The sequence below is a fragment of the Acanthochromis polyacanthus genome, chromosome 10 (assembly GCF_021347895.1).
Source record: "Acanthochromis polyacanthus isolate Apoly-LR-REF ecotype Palm Island chromosome 10, KAUST_Apoly_ChrSc, whole genome shotgun sequence".
Classification (NCBI taxonomy): Eukaryota; Metazoa; Chordata; class Actinopteri; family Pomacentridae; genus Acanthochromis; species Acanthochromis polyacanthus.
This window is the reverse complement of record NC_067122.1, coordinates 9,665,713-9,686,713: the sequence shown is the minus strand read 5'-3', so window position 1 is coordinate 9,686,713 and position 21,001 is coordinate 9,665,713. Positions and strand designations below refer to the sequence as shown.

At 40.2% G+C, this 21,001-nt stretch overlaps 1 protein-coding gene across 1 annotated transcript; it reads right to left on the bottom strand.

The window, feature by feature from the left end:
* Nucleotides 1–251: 251 nt before the first annotated feature.
* Nucleotides 252–19,509, bottom strand: gpm6aa (glycoprotein M6Aa). Its single transcript, XM_022210766.2, has 7 exons — nt 18,998–19,509; nt 6,825–7,017; nt 6,058–6,214; nt 4,987–5,140; nt 4,275–4,351; nt 3,377–3,442; nt 252–2,317 (listed from the first exon to the last, which is right to left on the bottom strand). The coding sequence occupies exons 1-7, from the start codon at nt 19,032–19,034 to the stop codon at nt 2,165–2,167; spliced, it is 837 nt and encodes a 278-aa protein (XP_022066458.1). The 5' UTR covers nt 19,035–19,509; the 3' UTR covers nt 252–2,164.
* Nucleotides 19,510–21,001: the final 1,492 nt, after the last annotated feature.

Here is a 21,001-nt window from a genome sequence, read left to right as displayed (position 1 = left end):
AGAGAACAGGGAGACATCTAGTGGTATGTTGTAGTTACTGAGCATATTTCCTGCTGATGCCAATGCATTTCTTTCTTCAAAAACAGTAATCCATCTCTTTTTTTTTTACAATCTGTTTCCATCTGACCACATTTTAGAACTGACTTGACAGATAATAAAGTTGATATATTGACTCTTATGGTTATTCTTTCAGATCTTACACCACAAGTATGGGTTGACATTAAAACAAAATGGACTCAAGAGACCTCTGGTATTTATTAACAAGTACACAAGTGAATTTTATTTATGCAAGCAAATTTGATCATACAGGTCAAATAAGCCACTTCAAGCTGTTGGCACATGAATGTACAAAACAGATTTGATTTAAAGCCTGCTACTAAGCATCTGTAGTGAAAGTACAAAAGACTAATACAAGGAGAAAGCTGAAAGCATTTTTTTCAGATCATTACAGAGTAAGCAATGTTGGTACAAGTATTAGCTTTAAGACATGGTTGAAAGCTCATCACAAACTAAATAGACACAACTCAAAGACTACAGTCTCTAATATCAGTAGCATAACGCAGTAAGCGTGGGAGGTTTAGTACTGCACATATAAACAAAGGGTTGATCCAGCAAGACAGTCAAAAGTGTAAAAATTAAGAAGTGAAATAAAGTAACTTTTGAGTCATTAAGACTATATTAATGCATGTCCATGCCACGAAAAACATCTAAATTCACAGTCTTTACTAACAGTACAGTTATCCAACTTTGAGTTGAACACCAATGCGCTTACATCTAGAGAGAGCACAGAAATGGTCAAATAAGTGCATGAAACTAGCTCTGAGAAATACTGACCGAAGAAAAACAAAATGCCAGGCAATGAACCGACAGATCGCCTCTGTAGTTGTATGGCATCGGGATGTGTAAGCAAATACAGTTACTGTCATGAACAACATTACTGTGACACACACTTTTTCTCACATTTGTAAACTCCACCAAGTAGTGCCATTACACCAACAACTTTTGTCAGGCCTTCTTTTCAGTTGAGACTGATGCAGATTGGACCAATTTCTTCTTCTTCTCACATGAATTGTCCTTAAATGTCAGTGCTTAACATATAGGTATGCTTTGATATATCAGTATATACAGTGCAGAGTTCTGCAAAAAACAGGAGTTTAGTATTTATAAAGTTCCACTTTTAAGAAATTAAAAAAGGGATTATGAAAGCATGTTTGCGTGTGCTTTTGTGGCTCGTGATTCAAAGACAATGGAATCATTCAAAGTCCTAAAATATATTTAAATGGAAAGATTATCATAAAATAACCCGCAATTTATCTTTAATTGACTAATCCCATCTCTGAAATCTGACTATAAAGTCATTTTTCCTGTTTAACAGGCTTGGCACATCTAGCAAATATTTGTTTTAGTTTGATTTGGTATTTATTACTGTGTTGACTTGCATTTGTGTCAGTTCAAATAGAAAAACAGCTCTAACTGCTTTCATGTGAAAGTGGTTTTAATCCCTGGGAATATTGGTATGGCAAAGGCTTACAATGCTTCATAGTTGTGTTGTGAGATTTAAAATATTTTCAAAACTAACCACCCATTCACGTACAGTACATAGTTCTGGAACAAGAAATCCCCAGACACACGACATGAGAAATGTGCTTGAAAACCCTTTGAAGCCCCTGTTGACCCCCTCAGAAATCAGCAAAAAATAAATTATGCATGAGAGCAAAAATGACACTTAGTATCAAATAAAATTTAAGAAAAAATAAAACAATTATGCACAAATTATTTAGAGTAAAAAAAAGCAAATAAAAACCAGAAATACTACTGCTACTTCTAATTCTACAAACTACGCTAGAACTACGATCGGCACTAAGCAACTTTTATTCAAGAATAATACAACTGCCATGATGATAATACTCAGAACACCATCCATGAGAGAGGTAAAGGGGCTTTTTTCATCTGAAATGCTGTTTGTGACTGAGGAGGTTTGTGTGACGTAACCACCCCAGACCACATTGTCATATGACGCACCAGTGACATCAGCAGTGGCGAGGGCCCTAGGCGCCATCCGCCCCCCCCTCGGGAGGGGATGCTAGAGAGAGACAGATAGAAAGCAAGAAGAGAGAGAGAGGGAGAGAGGCCGGAGTGGCAGGGCCAGGCCTCACGCTGGTCTTTATGTGTAGGCGTTGAGACGCTCCTTGGAGCGAGTGGAGTGGATGTCGTGAAGCTCCTGCTCCTCCTTCGACTTGATGTCCTCATACTTCTGCATCCGGCAGGCGTCCTTCACGTAGGCCCAGTTGGCAGACAGCACCATCAAGTAGTGGATCTAAGAAGGAAGTTATCATTTTTTTATTTAGTGTGACACCAATATAGAGAGAAGAATAGAGACCATTGCCAGGTTCAGAGTGGAACTGCACATCTTATAACATTTCCATTATTATTGATTTCTCAGCTTTATGAGTTTTGTAATGTGTTGAGTGGACTTGTAAAGCTTCTTAAATTCAGGAGAGCATTCTCATTGTTCCAGTAGGTGGCAGCATATCGCTACTTGAAGCCTCTGACTTGTGTTACCATGGCAGCTAAGGTTATAATGAATGCATTGTGGTTTAATGACTGGGGTTGTAACACAGCTTCTCTTATCACAAGGAATGACAGTTTCATCGCTGCACTGCGAGATGCAAACAGACCAATTAGACGACTGAGATCCAAACATTGAAAATATTTGCATTATTTTGTTTGTTGTTCCGTTTGTTCCCTTGCGGTCAGTTGTTGAGTCTCATGTATTTTCAAAGATTTTTACCGCTGATTGCTTCGAACCTTTCGTCGTGACCAGCTCATTATTGAGATGCACCGGTGAATCTGTTGTGGCTAATTTTCTCCTCCATCATCTGGATGGAAAACAATGAGAACGAGGGAAGAGGCTGTAGCCCCTCCACAATTTGCACCATCATCTCTGACTAGAAAACACTTTCTGTTTCTCAGAAAATGGCTCCTCACAAATTACTGAGTGATGTTTGCAACAATCTCTAAGCCTTTCTTCTTCCTGTTTCCATGACAACGGCATGACATGCCCGGCGCCTCCGAGAGAGGGAGGGAGACAAACCCTGTCTTTTTCACTGCGCCAAAATGCCTTCTCTCCCATCTACAGCTATTCTCTCACAGGCAGAGACAATCAACCACAACAAAACACTGCTAGTTTGCCAGCTACAGTAGTTCCTCTCAGTTATCTCTCTTTTCAATAACAGCCTTACCACTGCAGATTTGTTTATTGCTCTCAGAAAAGCAAAGCCTCTTGCTCGTGTAGAAAAAAAAAAACTTGAACCAGCAAAGGAGCTATCCTTGAGAGGCTTTTGTTGTGTCTTTTGAGTGATGTTTTCATTCTCACCATAGCAATAACAGCAGCTCCTGCTCCAGCAAGGGCACAGATGAACAAGTGGAATGTCATGTCCAGCTGTATGAAGAAGAAATCACGGCACATATTAGTCTTCAGTTCTTACAGGACATCAAAATTATGTAAGAAAATAAACCCATATTATTATTATGGGGCAGCTGTACATGTCACTTGGAGACACTAAAAAGTGCTTCATTCATTCAGTGTCTGTAAAATTTTCAAAAAGGAGTATGTAAGAAATCGCTTTACTGTCCATTACTTTTTTTTTTATTAAAGTGTCAGTTCTACGCTGTCATGTTCAAAAATACTTTACTTTTGTCAAATCCCTGAGTTTGGAGTCACACTCCTGTGTTCTTTGTCAAACTTCAGCAGAAATCATTTGAGTGGAATTCATAGTTACAAGTCTAGTTCAAAGAAATGACAGTCAGGGCAGGTGAGAGATTTCTTTCTGTTCCATTTATATACTGTATGCCCTCTTGGTTCTTTTCCTGGTGTGATGTAGAATGTTCTGTTTAAAGCTGCTTTTTAAATTTCACATGTAGACAGCATTGCTAGTCTGTGACGACTATGACAAGGTTCTGGTCATGATGAGCCTCAGCTGTTATTTTTTACAGACTCTGTTTATAGATTAGTCATTTCATTCGCAGGATGAAAACACGTGTTACTGTGCCCACACAAAACATAAAGGAAACAGGTGCTTCTATAATCTGCTTGCCTGCGAGCAGCTACACCGAAGGAGACCTGCTTTGTTGAAGGACACACAGTGACTTGGTCATTAAAATAGTGTCTGGGTGTGTGTGATATATGTTTGACTTAATTTACAGTCTGTACAAAATGTCATTTATAGAGTGCACTAAGATGCTTTGATACTAAAAAATTGCTTATTTCATACCTCAGTAGATTCGCACATCTTGTAGAATTTCTCTGATCCAGCACACACAGTTTTTGCCTCAGCAATTGGCACAATACCTGAAATAAGTTGGAAATATTTTAAGATGTCAATTTACACCAGCTTGGAGTGATGCTCAATATGAAATCAGACAGAGCAAAGACAACAACAACAGACCATTGCAATACAGTTTCAATTTATGCATAGCCGCACTGGCGACATATAGGCCTTTAATGTCATGGTGGCAGCACAAATGTGTGTTGACACAAAGACAGTATCAGAGGCTGCCGGTGGCTAATGGACTGAAAAAGATGGCACTAATTGAAAATAATGAGCCCGGCATATAAGCTACTGATATGATTGACTTTTATTCATAGCTTAACATGATGTTATTGTGGATCATTGAAGTCATTCGAAAGGAAACACTGGCTTTAATATGATGTAATTTCATAAAGATAACTTTCCAATTGCTGTGTTTCATATATTAAGTACCGTATTTAGCAAATTGAGTTCAAAATGTATCAAAAATTATTGGATTTCAGTTCAACCTCTGATGCATTCTGCTGTGCACCAAGTATAATTTCACTTGAAAATGTCATGCTTTAGAAATACTTTATATATTCTGCTGGGTACAACATAGATGTGTCAACTGTCAAGCAATTAAAGACATATGAGCAGCACACAGACTGAAGAAAGTGAGAATATTCATCCTTACCGTACTGGCGTGGGTCCAGGCAGAGTGTGGCGCCCTCCAGCACCGTAGCGTTTTGGCAGATATTCCAGATGTTGAAATATATAAAGACTGGGAGGGAGGTAAAAGCAGTCACTCCGAGCCAAGCCAGCATGAAGATGTATGTCAGCATGATGAACTGAAAGAATGGAGAACAACAGTAGTTTGTCAGTTAGCAATTTTAATAACAAATAATAGTATGCACAACTCAACTGTAGAATGGGTGTTTGTTCCAGAGCATTGCAGAAGGACAAAATCATCTTGTAAGTTGAATACTGGCTGGTGTGATTGAGCCTGAGATCCTTTAGGTTATGGAGTGTTGCCCTGCAGACCACTTGACTATTTTTGCCATCTAATCTCATTTTGGTTTGGACATGTCCACGACCATAAGATTAATAAAGCCGGTGACCACACATACCATAGCATAGCTCATTTCCTTTGTTCCTCTGTGGAGCCTTAGATTTACTAAGCAATTAAATCCCCAGAATCATCTTGTTGTGGCTGCTGCAGGCTTCCTCATATGCACTGTATGAAAGTGCTCATAAGTCTTTATTGTTATGGCTGCATATTAACATTATTTTCACTGGTGTTTTTCAGGTTGCAACACAATATGATTTTAGGAATTCTTTTTTTTTTTTAGCTAATCTACATGAGCACATGCAAATCAGCAAATCATTTATTCCATAGAAGCACTACAGTGTGTTTTACTGGATGTCCCTGTACTCTACATGGAAAAATTAAGGAGTATTCCGTCACATTCGATAGAATATCTTTAGAACTTTGTGCTAACTTTTGTTAAAAAGAAAAGAAATACAGTTGGTGCTCCAGACTGCATGTGTAGTGCTCATCACAATTCCTAAAAAAAAAAAAGTAGGTTACTGAAACCTTCACCTACTCAACCTTCAAGGGAAACTCCCGGCAAAAAGACCTGACATTTAGACCGTCTGACCAACTCACTCCTGCAGCAGTCGAAGCTTAAGCGCAGTTGTAAATGCAACAGACCAAAAATCTGCGCTACTTTTTTACAGTGTCCATGCAGTAAATCAGTCCTCCTACCCAAGCGCTGACACAGCGTCCACAGGTGGTGATCTTGAAGTCTCCGTACAGGTCTTTAATGGCTCCACTGGTGAAGAATCCCTCTACCATCAGCAGGATGCCGTAGACAAAGAAAGCTGAAGCGATGCCGTAGATCACATACTTGATAATGTCAATCCTGGAGAATGAACAGAAAACCACTGAAACAGTCCATAAATACAACATGTTGCACTTAGTTTCTGAAATATTGCTGGATCTTGAGGGGAAGTGCAAACACACAAAGAAAGAGGATATTTAATTGTGAGTAAAGTAATACTGTTCTTTACATTTGCTTTTGAAATCGAAATAATACACTATCTTAAATCTAATAGGTTTGGAGATTTAGTGCAGTAGATATATATGCAGTGTCAAACCTCATATATTAAGTTGCTCTTTTTCTACTTGGAAGTTTCTACTATGACAGTTTATTAGGTTTATGCCATGGCTTTACTTTTCCACCCCCTAATAATCCACTGACAGTCTCACAAATATGGATTCTAACGCTCATAATCGATTTCTGGCTTCTTCTACATGTGTCTACTGTACTGTAGCTTCACAGTGTCTGAGCAGAGCTATTTGCTAGTGAGCTTCAACAGGTAGAGTTGACTGAACATATAGATCAACACATTTGTAATATCTAAGCCATTTTAAGATTAGTTTATTGGAGGAAACTGGTGAATATGAAATTTTAGGGGTTAAATCAACATCCAGAAGGGGACTTTGGAATGTCTGACTCTTTCTGTACTCACATGGTAAAGACATCCAGCGCATCCACAGGGCTCCTCACCACCTCAAAGTAGTTCTGGAGGATGGTCACAGTGCCAGAAAGGGCTTCGTGTCCGCAGCCGCAGAACAGAGCCACACCCGCATACAGCAGGATGGTGGCTATGAGGGATGGGTATGGAATCCCACCCAGGCATTTTATGCAGCATTCCAGGCATCCTAAACACACAAATAGAGCAATAAATGAGTCAACAAACACGGTTAAACTTCTGGAAGAGAAGTGTTTATTTCAGTTCGACACGCAGCGATAGAGATTACATTGGATTCACACTATTTTGCAAAATTTTAATTATTCAGCAGAACATTGCCAATGGGCAAATGAATTTGCATGTTGTACACTGTACTTCCATTTACTTTTTAGAGAATCTCCAACATTCAGACCACAGTTGGGACGCCGCTCTGCATGCATGCGTGGTGGAACAAAATCCAACAACTTGATTGAGGAGGAATGCAGTGCTGTTCTCCCTGTTACATGGGCGACTGATTTCTTTATGCATCAAGTGTCAGAGTACTCAATGCTATAAAGCGGGATGAGATATTTACTGGCCACTTCTACTTTATCTATGCAGTTAACTGGCATTGTGTCTGTATTTTAGGTTTGTGCACCAAATTTGTTCTGTCAGTTGTTCAGCCCTACAGAGGATGCTGGCATTTTATTCAGCATGAAAAACTCAGCCTGAGCTTTACATAGCAATCATGACCTTCAACCCCTTTCTTCTTTGCCCAGTCTCCTGTACAAGAGGCCCTTAAGGTGACTAATCAGCGCTCAGCTCCAACTTCAATCTTGTGTTGCACAGTGTTGCATTGCTCAGAGAGAAGCTGAGGCTGTAAAGGTTTGTGTGCGCGAGTGTGTCTGTATGAATTGCTTAGATTTATGAGTCTCCATCTTATGTTTGTGTATTTGTGTGTGTGTGTGTGTGTGTGTGTGTGTGTTTTGGGCTACTGACTCAGTCATTTCTCAGAGTTACAACAACGGAATTGGAGTTTATTTCCTGGGTGAGCACAGAACTAATCCAGTCTTGCAGTGCATTGCAGTATATGAACCACGCAGACACATTTTTTCCACATAATGGGACCATCCTGAATCAGTTGGCAACTCCTCATCTGGACCTGCAGTGAAATAGAAAGCTGCTTCCTGAGTATACATGGCATGTTTGAAGTCCATGTAGACTGCACACGTGAAAATGTAGCTCCGTGTTCATAAAAACTTAAAATTCCTCTTGATCAGTTATCAGATGATAATGGCCAGTGATTAAAGTCATCTGCATTCACACTGTCGTCTTTGCTCTCAAAGCGACTCAGTGGGTGTACAGTCACGTTTGATTGTCAGCTGCGGAGCTGATAAAAGATTTTGGGATGTTTTCAGCACCATTCTTTTATAGTTATCTTGTCGTCTTCACTTGCGTTACAAAGCAGTAGTCAGAGCAATATCCCGCCTTCTCAGCTCTCTGCTTCTGACTCTGATCCAGACCTGAGTGGAATACAAAGTAGCTGGTCCGCCTGCTGGGCTTTACCGAGCAGTCAGACGCTTGGTGCAGCTCCGACCCTCGCCCAGACTCGTCTAGATTATCTACATTCTCACTGATGTAATCCAGTGCCAGACTGTGGAACGCCTTTTCTGCCTCTCTACTTCATTTTTACTATGATTGTATACAGTTTCCCAATAACCTGTGCAGCTTTTCACACTTGGAATCTACTTGCATCAGCTACAGTTTCCCAAAAAAGTCAATAATTCCCATCAAATAGACACAAGGTTAGGGTATCGGTGAACGCTGACTAGCTTCTGTCCCTGGATTTTAGTCCGTTTTTAAGCATATTTTCTCAGTTCAGCGGTGCACAGTTTGAATTATGCCCAACATATGTTCAAGTCAATGGCTTAAAGAGGAGGAACATGAGTCTGAGTCGATAGGATTTATGTAGACTTTCAACTGAAGGCTTCCCCTGTCTTTCAGACAGATCACAGTCTGACAGATGATTATATGTCAAGCTGGAGATTCTCCCACTGAACAGGGTAGGGGGACTGTGATGTCATCTCTCTGCAGTATTCCTGTATCATCACTACCTTGGTGTTTTTCCAACACTCCCACCGACCCACCTGAGAAGAGACATCAGATTCAGGGAACACCTCCCCTTTGGTGCCTTTTAGGCTATCAGGTACTCACAGTGCCACCTGACATCCCCTCTCAGGTGGTTTCATAGCAATTCACACCTTTGTTAGTGTGGCTCTGACAACCTGCAGGAGGTTTAAATGGCTTGGACTCCATTTTTGCCAGTAAAAACTGATACTGCCTCTTGCATGACTTGTGAACCAACTATATTTCTATATTTTCAGTCCAATGGATAATGCAGTTTTGATAGTCACAATTTTAAAAGAAAGCAACCCTGTGCTTATCGGAATTATTTATGTGGAACAATGCATTGCATCATTATTTTGGTGTTAACTGTGATGTCCCTACTGGACCTTATCTTGACTGCTCTGCACCTTTTTTTTCTTTTCTTGTCTTTTGGACAGCTCCCATAGAAGTGAGAGTTGATTTGTTTAAATTGCACAGATCATGGATTGGGTGTATAGATAATTGTTTACCCATAATTACCTATTGAGGATTAAAAAAAAATGATGATTTGATAAAAAAATGTTGCTGTTGATATCAGATTGGCTTTTTTGGCCATCTAAGCATGGAAAAGGCTCCAGCTAAAGGGCAGTGCCAAGGTTCTGAGATAAAAATGTAATTGTGTCAGCAAAAAAAGTTGAGACAGACTCAACTTTTGCTGGACTGCAACGGGACTCCAGACAAAGTGCTGAGTTTGGAAATCACATATATGCAAGTGCACAATCCTGATTACTTTGGTATGTGCACGTCTTGTTTTTTTACTGTTTACCTTGCCATCAGGACAAATGACTAAATACCTGCTAGAAGCTTCTTTTCTGTAGTTGTTCTGTGTATTTCATTGTCTCATTTACATCTTCTATCAAAAAGAAACAACAAAACAAACCCCACACATGCAGCTCCTTTTGTTTTTGGTTTGAGTATCCTCTAAGACAGAAAGTGATTCTGTCAACACCTCTTCCCTCAGCCTCATTATCTCGAGTTGGCTTATCGTTTCAGGAAGCAGGCAGTGAGAGGATTTATTGATGCGGTGGTGTTTACTGACAGGATGAGAGCAAGAGAGAGAAGCCGGTCAGATATACCTTCCGTGCTGTGGTCAATGTGCCTGTTTAAGCCAGAGTAAGAAGAATCAACTGTGTAGACAACTGAAATATTCACCAAAACATTTAGATGGTTGTACGAATGTGCACGAGCACTTCATAAACACACACAAACTTCATAAATAATCAAAATATGTTGCTGTCAGTTTTTAATTTTACATTTATTCTCCAACTCTCAGACTTGTGTTCTGAAATGCCGTCTCTGAGAGGTCATCTGAAGTGAAAGCAGTAATTTTTTTTCCCTTCCGTGGTGAGCAAACTCTTTTTTTCAGCCACCTTTGAGACATGCTAGTGAGATTTGGTGCCATAGCTGTATGGAGTCAGTACTTAACATGTTGGGAGATGAGTTGTAATTTAAATTATTTATGTCAAAGTTTATTACCTTTGTATTATTTACATCACTCCACTCAGATTAAACCAGTTGCAGACGAAATCTCACTGTTCTTCATTTTAAATGTATTTTAATTTCCGTGACGTACAACAGCGACGGTTAACTCAATAATTAGGTGTAATCACTGCTCCTACTAACCGAAATAAAAGAATTGTGCCTACTAGTTTGCATTATTGCAGTTTTGTTAAAACACAATCATGTCTTCTACGTGACTTGACTGAAAGGAGGTGTTGTTTCCATGGAAACAGTAGAAGATGAAGTTACAGGGCAGGATGGGAGCGTTAGCCAGTGGATGTAACAAGAGTGATGTTTTATTGATTGTCTGCTCCTAATTTTGTGGGAGGGAAACTCCTTGAACCCAATGAAAAGAGGTGCACGAGGAAAGAACGAGATGAAGACGATGACCATGTCAAATGTGGGTTAGAAGAAAAAAATCATTCATCATAATCTAAGAGGGAAAAAAAAACCCTGGTGGAATGATGATGTGAGTTTAAAAAGTCCGTTTTTTTTTTTTACAGTAACATCCTCACTTAATGCCGCCTAACTTTGTCTAATGCTCAAATGGTTTTCTTCATATTTTCATGAAACTACATTAACGCTAACTGATGAGCTGTGATTTGTTCCTGTGCTAATTATATCAAGCGTTACTTGTCGCCATCACCACATTGAACAAAACGTTCCCTCATGCCAGCGCACATTCTCATTTCCCCTCAGTAACACTTCATTGATCTTAACTGACTGCAAGACTGAGCTCGTGAAAAATGGCGAATGGTGGTGCATACTGACTCTGAGAGCTACTGGATGCTTGATCCATAATTTAGAAGTGGCACAGTGCAGCAGCGCACAAGCCTCTCACATTCATTATTCATGCTTTCTACTTAGCCCAACGTTACCTGCGATGAAAATGAAAAGATCGCGTGCTTGATGAGGGGTTGCGAGTATTTGAATTGATCTTGATAGGTGTAGTACTACTTGTGTTTTGAAGTACTCACTGACCGTGAAGTTTGGAATCTGGTCCAACCAAGCGCATCCAAATGGACCAGGAGCAGCAGTGACAAGAACCTTTGGTATGTTCTTGCCTGAATTTGCTTAAGTATTGAATGTTATTTTCATGGCAGAATGGAGAAAATGGCAAATTTCCTTAAACTTTTTTTGCTTTGTTTCAATCTGGTGGCTGTTTAGAAGCTTAAAAAAATCTACCAAATGTCTATTTTTTCACATATCCGTGCTCGTCTCGCCATCAAGGAAGAAACACTGAAGGATTTTCTTCACGCCGGGTGTTAATTAAATATATTTCACAGGCCAAAATTGAAAATCTGGCAACACAAGGATTAATTTTATTCAATTTTGAACAAAGAGACAGGATTTCACAAGATGGTGGGGGTTTAAATATTTTATCCTCCACACAACAAAGCCTCTGTTATTTTTTTTGTGTTTTTCCCCCCTAAAAAAAGAGCCAAAAAAAAAAAAGCAAAGCCTATGTGACCCCAAACACCGTGATCCAATCAACAGAAGGCGTCTCCTTAATACAAAGAGAAAGGATGACCCCCTCCCAAGGCCCCTCCCACCTCCCACAACTCCTCCATCTGTCAGTGTCATATCCGACAGGCAAAAGGGACGCACACTCAGATTCTCACTGACCCAGTCAACTTTCACATGAGGGATGAGGCTGTCCTTAAATAACGCTTAGAACTGAACGACCAAGGACAGTTGGTGTTAATTTAGTGAAGGTTTTGCTTCCTTTTTTACAGCAATAATGACCTAGATAGAAATATTGTAATAGTTGCATTTCAGCTCGGGTTTAACAGATTGTACGGGCCGAGCTCAATGCAGAGAATTTGCATCAGTCATTATGCTTATTAGACAGCTAAGTGTTTTTTTTCCATTTCTTTTACTTAATTTGTTTACTAGATTTCGGTAGAATTTCATTTTAACATATTTAAAAGATTCAAGAACCACAAAAACTCTCCCACCTTTATCTTGATTAAGCCTGATGTGTTGTTTCAATCTGGAAGCAAAGTTTATCTAATATTAATGCTACAGTGTACTTCAGTGTGTACAGTTAGTGTCACTAAATAACCTTGGTGCATTTAAGGAGCCAGTAATTTGTCGAGGCCCCTACCTGATTGCTTAAATGGTGTTGTTGTGTCAGTACAGTAAAGACAAATGAGCAAAATCGCCGAAAGCCTCTTACCATTTTAGTAAACACACCAGAGAGAGTGAGACAGGCAAAAGTGCAACAGAAAAGTAATATTTACACCAGCGTAACATCGGCTGCAAACACCTGCCTTCCCAAGAGTGCACAGAATAAACGTTTGCACTGGAATAACCTGTCAGACTGTATTGTTTTTCAAACTGGCAGGTTTTAGTTCACATAGAAACAAGATTTCTTTAATGTTAGGACTTCCCCAGCTGAGCCATCTGGTGCTCCCCTCATATTTAAGATTTTTTTTTTCATTTCAAACTCTGAGAGAAATATTCAAACACGGAAAAGTTCCACAGTCAGCCGAATGTTAGTTATGAATTTAATTTTGGGCCAACTCCAAATACTTTGCCTTTTAAAGAGGATATAGGCTCGTAATGATTGTCTTTGTTGGTGCTCTCCTAATTGAAATGGATCTTTTCTATTTAAAGCCATGCAGCAACATTAGGCTTTGCTTTTGGGGCAGTTATAGCCTGGGAGAAAATAAATAAGATGCTGTATTAGAGGAGGAAATTAACAGAATCCATTAAAGGAGATGACAGAGGAGAGAACCTTAATCTAATTTTCTCTGGTACGTGTTGACTGCGCTAGCACTGCGAGATATGCAATAAGACTTCATTTTTTTTGTGCATACAGCTAGCAGTTATTAGTTCCTTGCTATCAGAGTTTTGTGTGGGGGTAGGGTGGCAGCAAGCCTGGCCAGAGAGGGAGGGAGGGAGGAAGGGAGGGAGAGAGAGAGAGAGATCTCGGTAGGGGGATGGTGTGTCTGTGTCAGTCTGAGGCTAATGGGCGTATACATGTCTCGTTGCTTTCCTTGTTCCTTCTAACGCAGCCCCCCTCTCCCTGTAGCGAGCAGGTTTTTTCAGCTCCTGCATGCCCCCATCTCCTCTGCGCATGTTTAATCAACCAGTATGGTTGCCATGACAACCGCAGCACAAAATCTGAGAATAGACCGGGTACTTCAGAGCTGTGACCCACTTACTGTATGTCAACAAATTCAGTGGGACAATAGTGAATGAGACACATTACACACATAACCCCTCTGGGTAAAAAGGACGTTACAGGCCAGGTCCAAAAGCTCGGCCGCTGATTTCCTCTCTTTCTTTTTTTTTTTTTCACTGGGAGATGGAAGAGCCTGAACATGACTGCGTGACTGCAGAGCAGGGACGGGTCTTTTGTCGTTGCCAAGTTCGCTCCAGGAACTGGGGGAGCAAATGTCAAAAAGCTCAGCACAACAGACGAGGGATGTGTTGCTTTCGGTTTCTGCATTTTAATTGTGCAGGTACTTCCCTTTTCCCAGGGTGAAATGAGCTTACATGTCTTGATCGCCAACATTATTAGCAGCCAACACCGAAGAATGTAGGGATTTAAGTCACAGTTCCCAAACAATAGAGCATAATAATAGCCTGTCTTCAGTGTACAATTGAATGTGACAGCAGTCTGTACAGTTGCTTTTTATCTTGGCTTGATTACAGTTGGAAATACTCTGAATAACCTCAATATATAAGCTTGATGTGAGTAACTTAACCTGCTTCATCTATAGTTTAAAAGTTTGTGTCTTTCAAATGAGACTAGACAATTACCAAGACTTGTGTGGGTTTAAAAAATGAGAAACACACTCAACATATGAGTATAAATAGGTATCCAGATAGTAGTTTCACTACTGAAATAGTGCAGTGCTAACTCATTAGCATGTTAAATGACAGCATAACATTATCATTTGAAAATATCATTACAAGGGCCCAGTGTGGCTCATTATGACTCATCTCAGTGTGGACAATTATATTTTGAACACCTGTTAACCCACATCTAAAAATCTATACAGAAGAGGTTTTCCTCTGAGAACAATAAGAAAACCCTCAGAAGTCCTCCAGTAATAGCTCTAACAAATGTCAGAGGAACAATTGGTGGAACTCCCTTGAGTTCTTCGGGGTCGGACCAGGTTAAGATTCAGAACAATGAGAAATAGACGAGGCCGCAGAGGCAGAGAGGTTATGTAGTGTTTGACCAGTGCTCGCTGAAATGATATTGTTCTCTGAGTTGAAGCTATTATGTCAGAGTGGAAAAACCGTGGAGCAGCATCCAGGGTATCACTGGATACAAACTCTCCACTGAAGTCAATCCTAATCTCATTTCTTTTCAGTGTTCGCAGCTCTTTAAGGTAAAATGATCAACCCTGCTGAATGATGAGAAAGCTTTAGATTACACGGAAAAATGAATGAATGTATTCATGAATGCATCACAAGTGAATAAGAGCTTCAAAAATAATCTAATTTAAATAAAAATCTAATGCGATCTTTTACACTGGTGTACCACAAGTTTAACCACAGCACGCACATTAAAAGCAGCCTCTTCTGAATTCAGCATGCCTTAACCTCAATGCAAATTTGACATTTATTATGGGAGCTGTAAATTTAAAGTGCATGGAGCTCAGTGAACCGTTGAAAATACACCCTAACTCATAAAGTGTTGCGATTGTGCATTGTTTGCTGAATTCATGCCATTTTGTTTGACAGAGACTCACTAGATTGTGGAGTGACACAAATATCAATGAGATGCACAACGTGTTACCGCTTGCCAAGTTAGTATCCTGATCAAACTGATCAAACAGAAGGACAAGCGGTGCCTTGCAGAGTGGATTCTTGGCTCAGGAAAATGCTAACAGGTGTCCCTTTCTCAGTTTTTCCATTGAGCAACAATTAACACATGAAGTGTAAAATGTCTCCAGGATGTTTTTTGGTTTGTTCGTCAACAGCGTTGCCCCTAAGTACGCTCGTCTGCAGAACTTCTTCACAAAAGTTTAATCATTTCATCCCTGTGTTCATGTTAGCAGAAACCTGCTTTGGGCATTGATTTACTTCCTGTTGCTGATGGCTACTTTGGAACATAGAGAGCACTCCTTCATTTGGCTGGCAGCTCAAGTGAGCAGCGCCCACCTGGTGCATCTGACTCATAATCTGAGATTTGCAGCCTCAGAAGAGGAAGACAGAAGGGCATTAGCGTGCTGCGAGTGCACTCAGTGACACCTGCACCCCTTCAGAGGTGGAAGTACCTATTTATTTACAAGGTGTTGTTGTCTTGGGTTATGTCTACAGTTGGACCAAGCAATTAATCAATTTGAAATCAAAAGCGCTATTTGTAAACAGTGTAATTTGCAATTTAGGATTCATCTTATATAGAGCATCATTTTTTAATTTTTTTTTTTACAAATTCATGCTATCCTCCTTGTATTCCTGTTATGTTAATGACTGTATCTCATTTGGCAACACTCTTTTAAATGTTTTGTGCCTATTCCACAGTAAATATTCCATTGAAGCTTGAATTGCATGCAAACCATACATGCAATATCTGTTAAAAAAATTACTATTAAGTATTTCCCAAAATCGCCTAGACACAGACACATTAAGTTACACTGAGGGGGAAGAGGACCCTGTAAATCTCCAAACAGTTGCCTTTTCATAGTTAATGTTGTGTGACATCCAAAAAACTGGCCCTGTGATAGACTGGCAACCTTAAGTCAGCTGGGATAGACTCCAACACCCCTGCAACCATCCAGAGGATAAAGCAGTGCACACAAAGTGGATGGATAGATGAATGGATGGACATCAAAATGCTTTTAAAATTGTTATGACCAGAGAGAAAAACTTTTATGATGCTTCTCTTTTTCAGTCACTTTGCTGGAAGCACTGAATGTCCACAGTTACCAGTTTCTCCCAAATTCTGAATTAATCTTTAGCATACAACTTCTTGCTGTGGGCCAATATCACAGCACCAGAGTCTATTCCTGTACTTTCCATGCCATCCTGAACAATTTATGTATTTAATTTTCTTCTGTGATTAGTCACCCTGTTTGTTATCAAACGGTACTTGTAGAGCTGAGGCTACGGCTTTCTGGTAGCAGATTTCCCCAGAAAATGAGCAATGACTTACACACGATTACAGAATTTTACCGAAAGACAGGAAAGAAATCAAAGCGACAACTAACAAAACCTGACAAGTTGGCTTTAATGTTCATCTTGCCTCATCAGAGCAGGCACTCCAATCATCTGTTGTCTGCAACAACCAGTAGAGGAGCTGTCAAGTCGCTCATTTGATAAAAGGCGCACTAAGTCGGGTGACAAGGCCTACTGCCTCGTTCTAATGTGTCTGTGTTACATTGTGTCACGCTTGATCAACCGGTAAATCTCCAGAAACATGATCTCAGTGGAGCCTGGAAATAAATAGGAAACCGTCTTGAAATTGTTTGATCGTGGCGTGCTTGTATTTGTTGTTTTAGTGGTTTAATAGCATAATTTAGGCCAGTTGAAAAAGCTAGTTAAAAGTCTACTCTCTCTACAAACTATGGAGTGATTCCACTTAAATGTACCATTTGGTTTACAGCATATAATACACTGTCACAACTGACAGCTTGAACTTTATCCCATCATCTCTGGATACACGCTTCTATGTTATCATGTCCACATTTGACACCTTATTTGTGACAGCTGGGCAGAACAGTTAGGATGTAATCTGATGTAATTGAATGGGGAAAAAGACACACGCACACACAGAAGAATCTTGCTTCAAAAGTGCATCAACAAAGCAGATAAGATGTCAAGGGAAGAAATCTAATTTTTGCTTGTGTTTGTTTTGACCTATCAACAGTCACTCATGAAGGATTGTCGCCCCAGTGACAACAGAACAGTGATTAGCTGCACACGTTTGACAAAAAGAGGTGGACTTCTTGTATATCAGCCTCAGGTTACTTTTTACCCATCTCTTCTTGGATGGTGACCATGTTTGCAGCACTACATAGAGGATGTTAAGTATAAAGATATTCAAGTGGGGGTAAAACATCACAAGTGACATGGAAAACAATTACGTCATCTACAAAAAGCCAAAACTCCACTTCTGTGTCTGTGAAATAGCTTGTGATGACCCACCCAGGCTGTGTTATTGCACTAAATACGTATGTAGTCCTCTGTTTTTAAATTTTTTATATTGATTTTCAGAATCATGGCTAACCAATGAGTCCAGTTGAATGGGCAGAGAATGCAGAAATGCATGCACAACTTGCATGGCTGCATCCTTCAGCTGATTGAACATTTGTGTTACAGTATTCAAGGCTGCTTTTGATCTCAGAGCAGGAATGCCTATGTGAACACCTAATCATGGCAACCAGGAGATATTCTGTAAGGATTTCTGCACCGCAACTATCACACTTAGTCAAGTATTGCTCACTCTTGAGCTGATAACATTTCTAATGCTCTCCCAAACCTCTCGCTCTGTCTCTTTTTTTGCACTCTGCCAGTGTTTCCTCCTTTTCTTGTCTCCTCTTATTATCCTTAATTTCTGTCGGTGTGCCTCTGCACCTCTTTTTATCTCTGTCCCTCCCACAATCTCAGACTCGGTGAACTATTCCTGTGTTGCCGAAATGTCATCAGGAGGAGTGGGTGACAAGAGAGTAGATAATGACTAAACTTGGACAGTGCCATGGCAACAGTTTTAGCTCATGTGTGTGCATGGGAGTAGCGATATGTTGCAGGGAGGAGAGACAGGAGGGGAGGAAAACACAAACATATGAAGCCATGTCTGTCACATGAGGGAAATCTGGAAAAGGGGGGGAAGGAGGGAGGGAGGCAGAAACAAAGGTTTTTTTTTCACCATGACAACAGCATCTTGTCACAGCCTTTGTTCATGTGTCATCTTGTTGTTTTTTTTAATGACTTCATTAATCCACTGATAAACAAATATACACTCTTACTTTCTTGCTTTTAAAGAGTCACAACCTTAAACTCAATCGTGCATGCAAGAGAAAGAAAAAGTGGTAGGGCTGTGAAGTATAAATAGCAATTCCACTTTGCACAATAGCAACACTGCCTCTCTTAAGTGGGCGAAAGAAAAACCTGCTCCTGCATCAAATCCACAGTGAATGTCGCAAAGCACCGCTGCAACATACAATGTCTTAGTATTTGGACACAAAGGGCAGAGCCTGAGAGCTGATGGATTAATGAGTGTAGGAGCTTGCTTCGGTACTCCACTCCTCATGTTTTTCTCTCAGCCATCACGACAGGCATGAAAGCCTTATCAAGCAAACAAAGGCAGTCCAGCCCTCGCCGGAGCAGTTCACACCCCTCTCTCTACCCAAACACCACATACAGACGTGCACTTTTCAGTGGAGTGCTGATACTCAATGGACAAAGGAATTACCACTAACAGCTGCTCTTCTATTCAGAGTGGGAAAGACTAACATTTATGCAATTGTCTTTGCAGAGACTACTGACACTCCGATAAAAGACACATGTCAGATTTACCTAAAAAGAAATCTAGTCCAACATGTAAAGAACCAGTTTCTTACCTTTCTGGGTCTGCCCCTCATCCATGTCTTCTTCCATTGTGCTGGTTTTGTTTTTACAGCAACTACAGATGTGTACAAAAAAAAAGGCCTGTTTTGTTTGCAGGTTATACCCTTATTTATTAGAGGAGTAATCCACCAAGCACTTCCTCTTTCTTTCTCCTGTGTTACTTTTCTACTTTTCCTAGATATTCCTATGAAGCACTGCCGATCAGCTGTGGTGTCTGTCAAGTGACTGGGCGATGCGAGGAATTACTGAGTCTTTGTGGTACTGTCCATAGCGAGCTGCTGTGGCAAGTGCTGAAAGCCTTCTTGGTCCCCGGTGGAGAAGGAGGAGGAGGAGAGGAGTAGGGGGGCTGGATTGAGCAGAGGGTGGTCTCTACGGTAGGCAGGAAAGCGCATGTGTGACAAAAAGGGGAATGCAGTTGGAAAAGGCAGGTGTGTGGAAAATGTGGAGCTGAAACAGTGAAAGCAGGACTGAGGCGCAGGCTGAGGCACAATGTAGACCCTCTGACTGTGTCGTGTATTCATCTGTGTTCACGAGTGTGGGTCACCGCCGCTCGCCTCGCCCACCCTGAGCACCCCCAGTTCTCAGACAGAATGGTTAAGCCCGCTACTGCATTAACTCACCCTCTCCTTAAATAAGGGAGGGAGGGGGACATCTGATTTCAAAATGGGATTCTCCTAATCTTATTAGTCGTGCAGATTCAATTATACAATCACTAAGGAGGTGTCACTGGACTCTTACAATGTAAATGCACACCACATGTGTAGACAAACACAGCAGAGGAAAGTTGCTTTCAGCCTGTGGTGATTTTGAGATTCAAATTGAGGGATTTGCACATCAAAATTCACATAAAAGAATGAATAGAACATCAGATAGATAGATAGATAGATAGATAGATAGATAGATAGATAGCATAAGGGAAGGGTGATACCTGTCACGCTGATGAAGACAGCCAAATAACCGTGTAGATATGGATAGACCAAGGGATGGCTAGATGGAAAGGAGGCATAGAGGAATAATTGGATGGGATACATTGAGCTTCTATGGAGTGAAATGTGCTGTATAAATAAATCTGACTCGACAAAGTATGGACAGATGGCTGGATGGATGATCAGACAGGTGGATTAGATGCAACTTTAATGATCCCTGTGGGGAAATTGTGCTTCTGCTGCTGCAAACAGCTAGAAAGATGTAGAGAAGGAGGCAAGTGAAGAGTTGTGAGAATGATGCAGGTAAATAGTTTTATGTAAATAGGTTGGGATTTAACGTAAACATGTAAACGGTCACAGTACATGCATTAGAATACACTGACTCCCGATTAAAGAAACTGACAGCTTCATTCTTAGGCCGTCTTGAGGAAAAGTCCCATTATCTTTATTATATTTTACGGTAATTATGCAAGTGTTTCAAAATTAATGTAATGATTTATTAATGTTCAAATGAAATGCTTCATTAATGTTTAATTGTTTAATGTAAGACTTTTAATTAATTATTCAATTAGCCTGCTGTAGCTTATTGTCCAACCAAATGGCCTAACCTCCTGTGTCCACAGAGTGCCTCTTTGTAGTTAAATTTAGCAGCTTAGTTCTTTAATTCCAGCTGCATGACTGAGGAATGGTGATGTTGGCTGTCAGACAGTCTAGCATTTTTCTCCAAACTGAAATACCTCACAAATTATCAGATTATTGCTCTCCATGACTGTTTGATACTATTTGGTATGTAAATTTATGTTCCTCTAAGGATAATGATTGTTTTTATTGTGATCTGGTCAACATGGTAAACATTGTACCTTCTCTTTATCAGCACGTTATTGTGAACACATTCACATTTAGTTCAAAGAAGCACTGTGCATATGCATTTTAACAAATAGCAGATTTGCATCATTGTTTCTATCACCTTGTCTGGCTTTTATCCACTCATGAAATGAAGAAGAGGTTACTCATCAACAATCTAGTCTGGACTCTCATCTGAGTTCTTTAAGAAACTATTTGTTGCTGTTT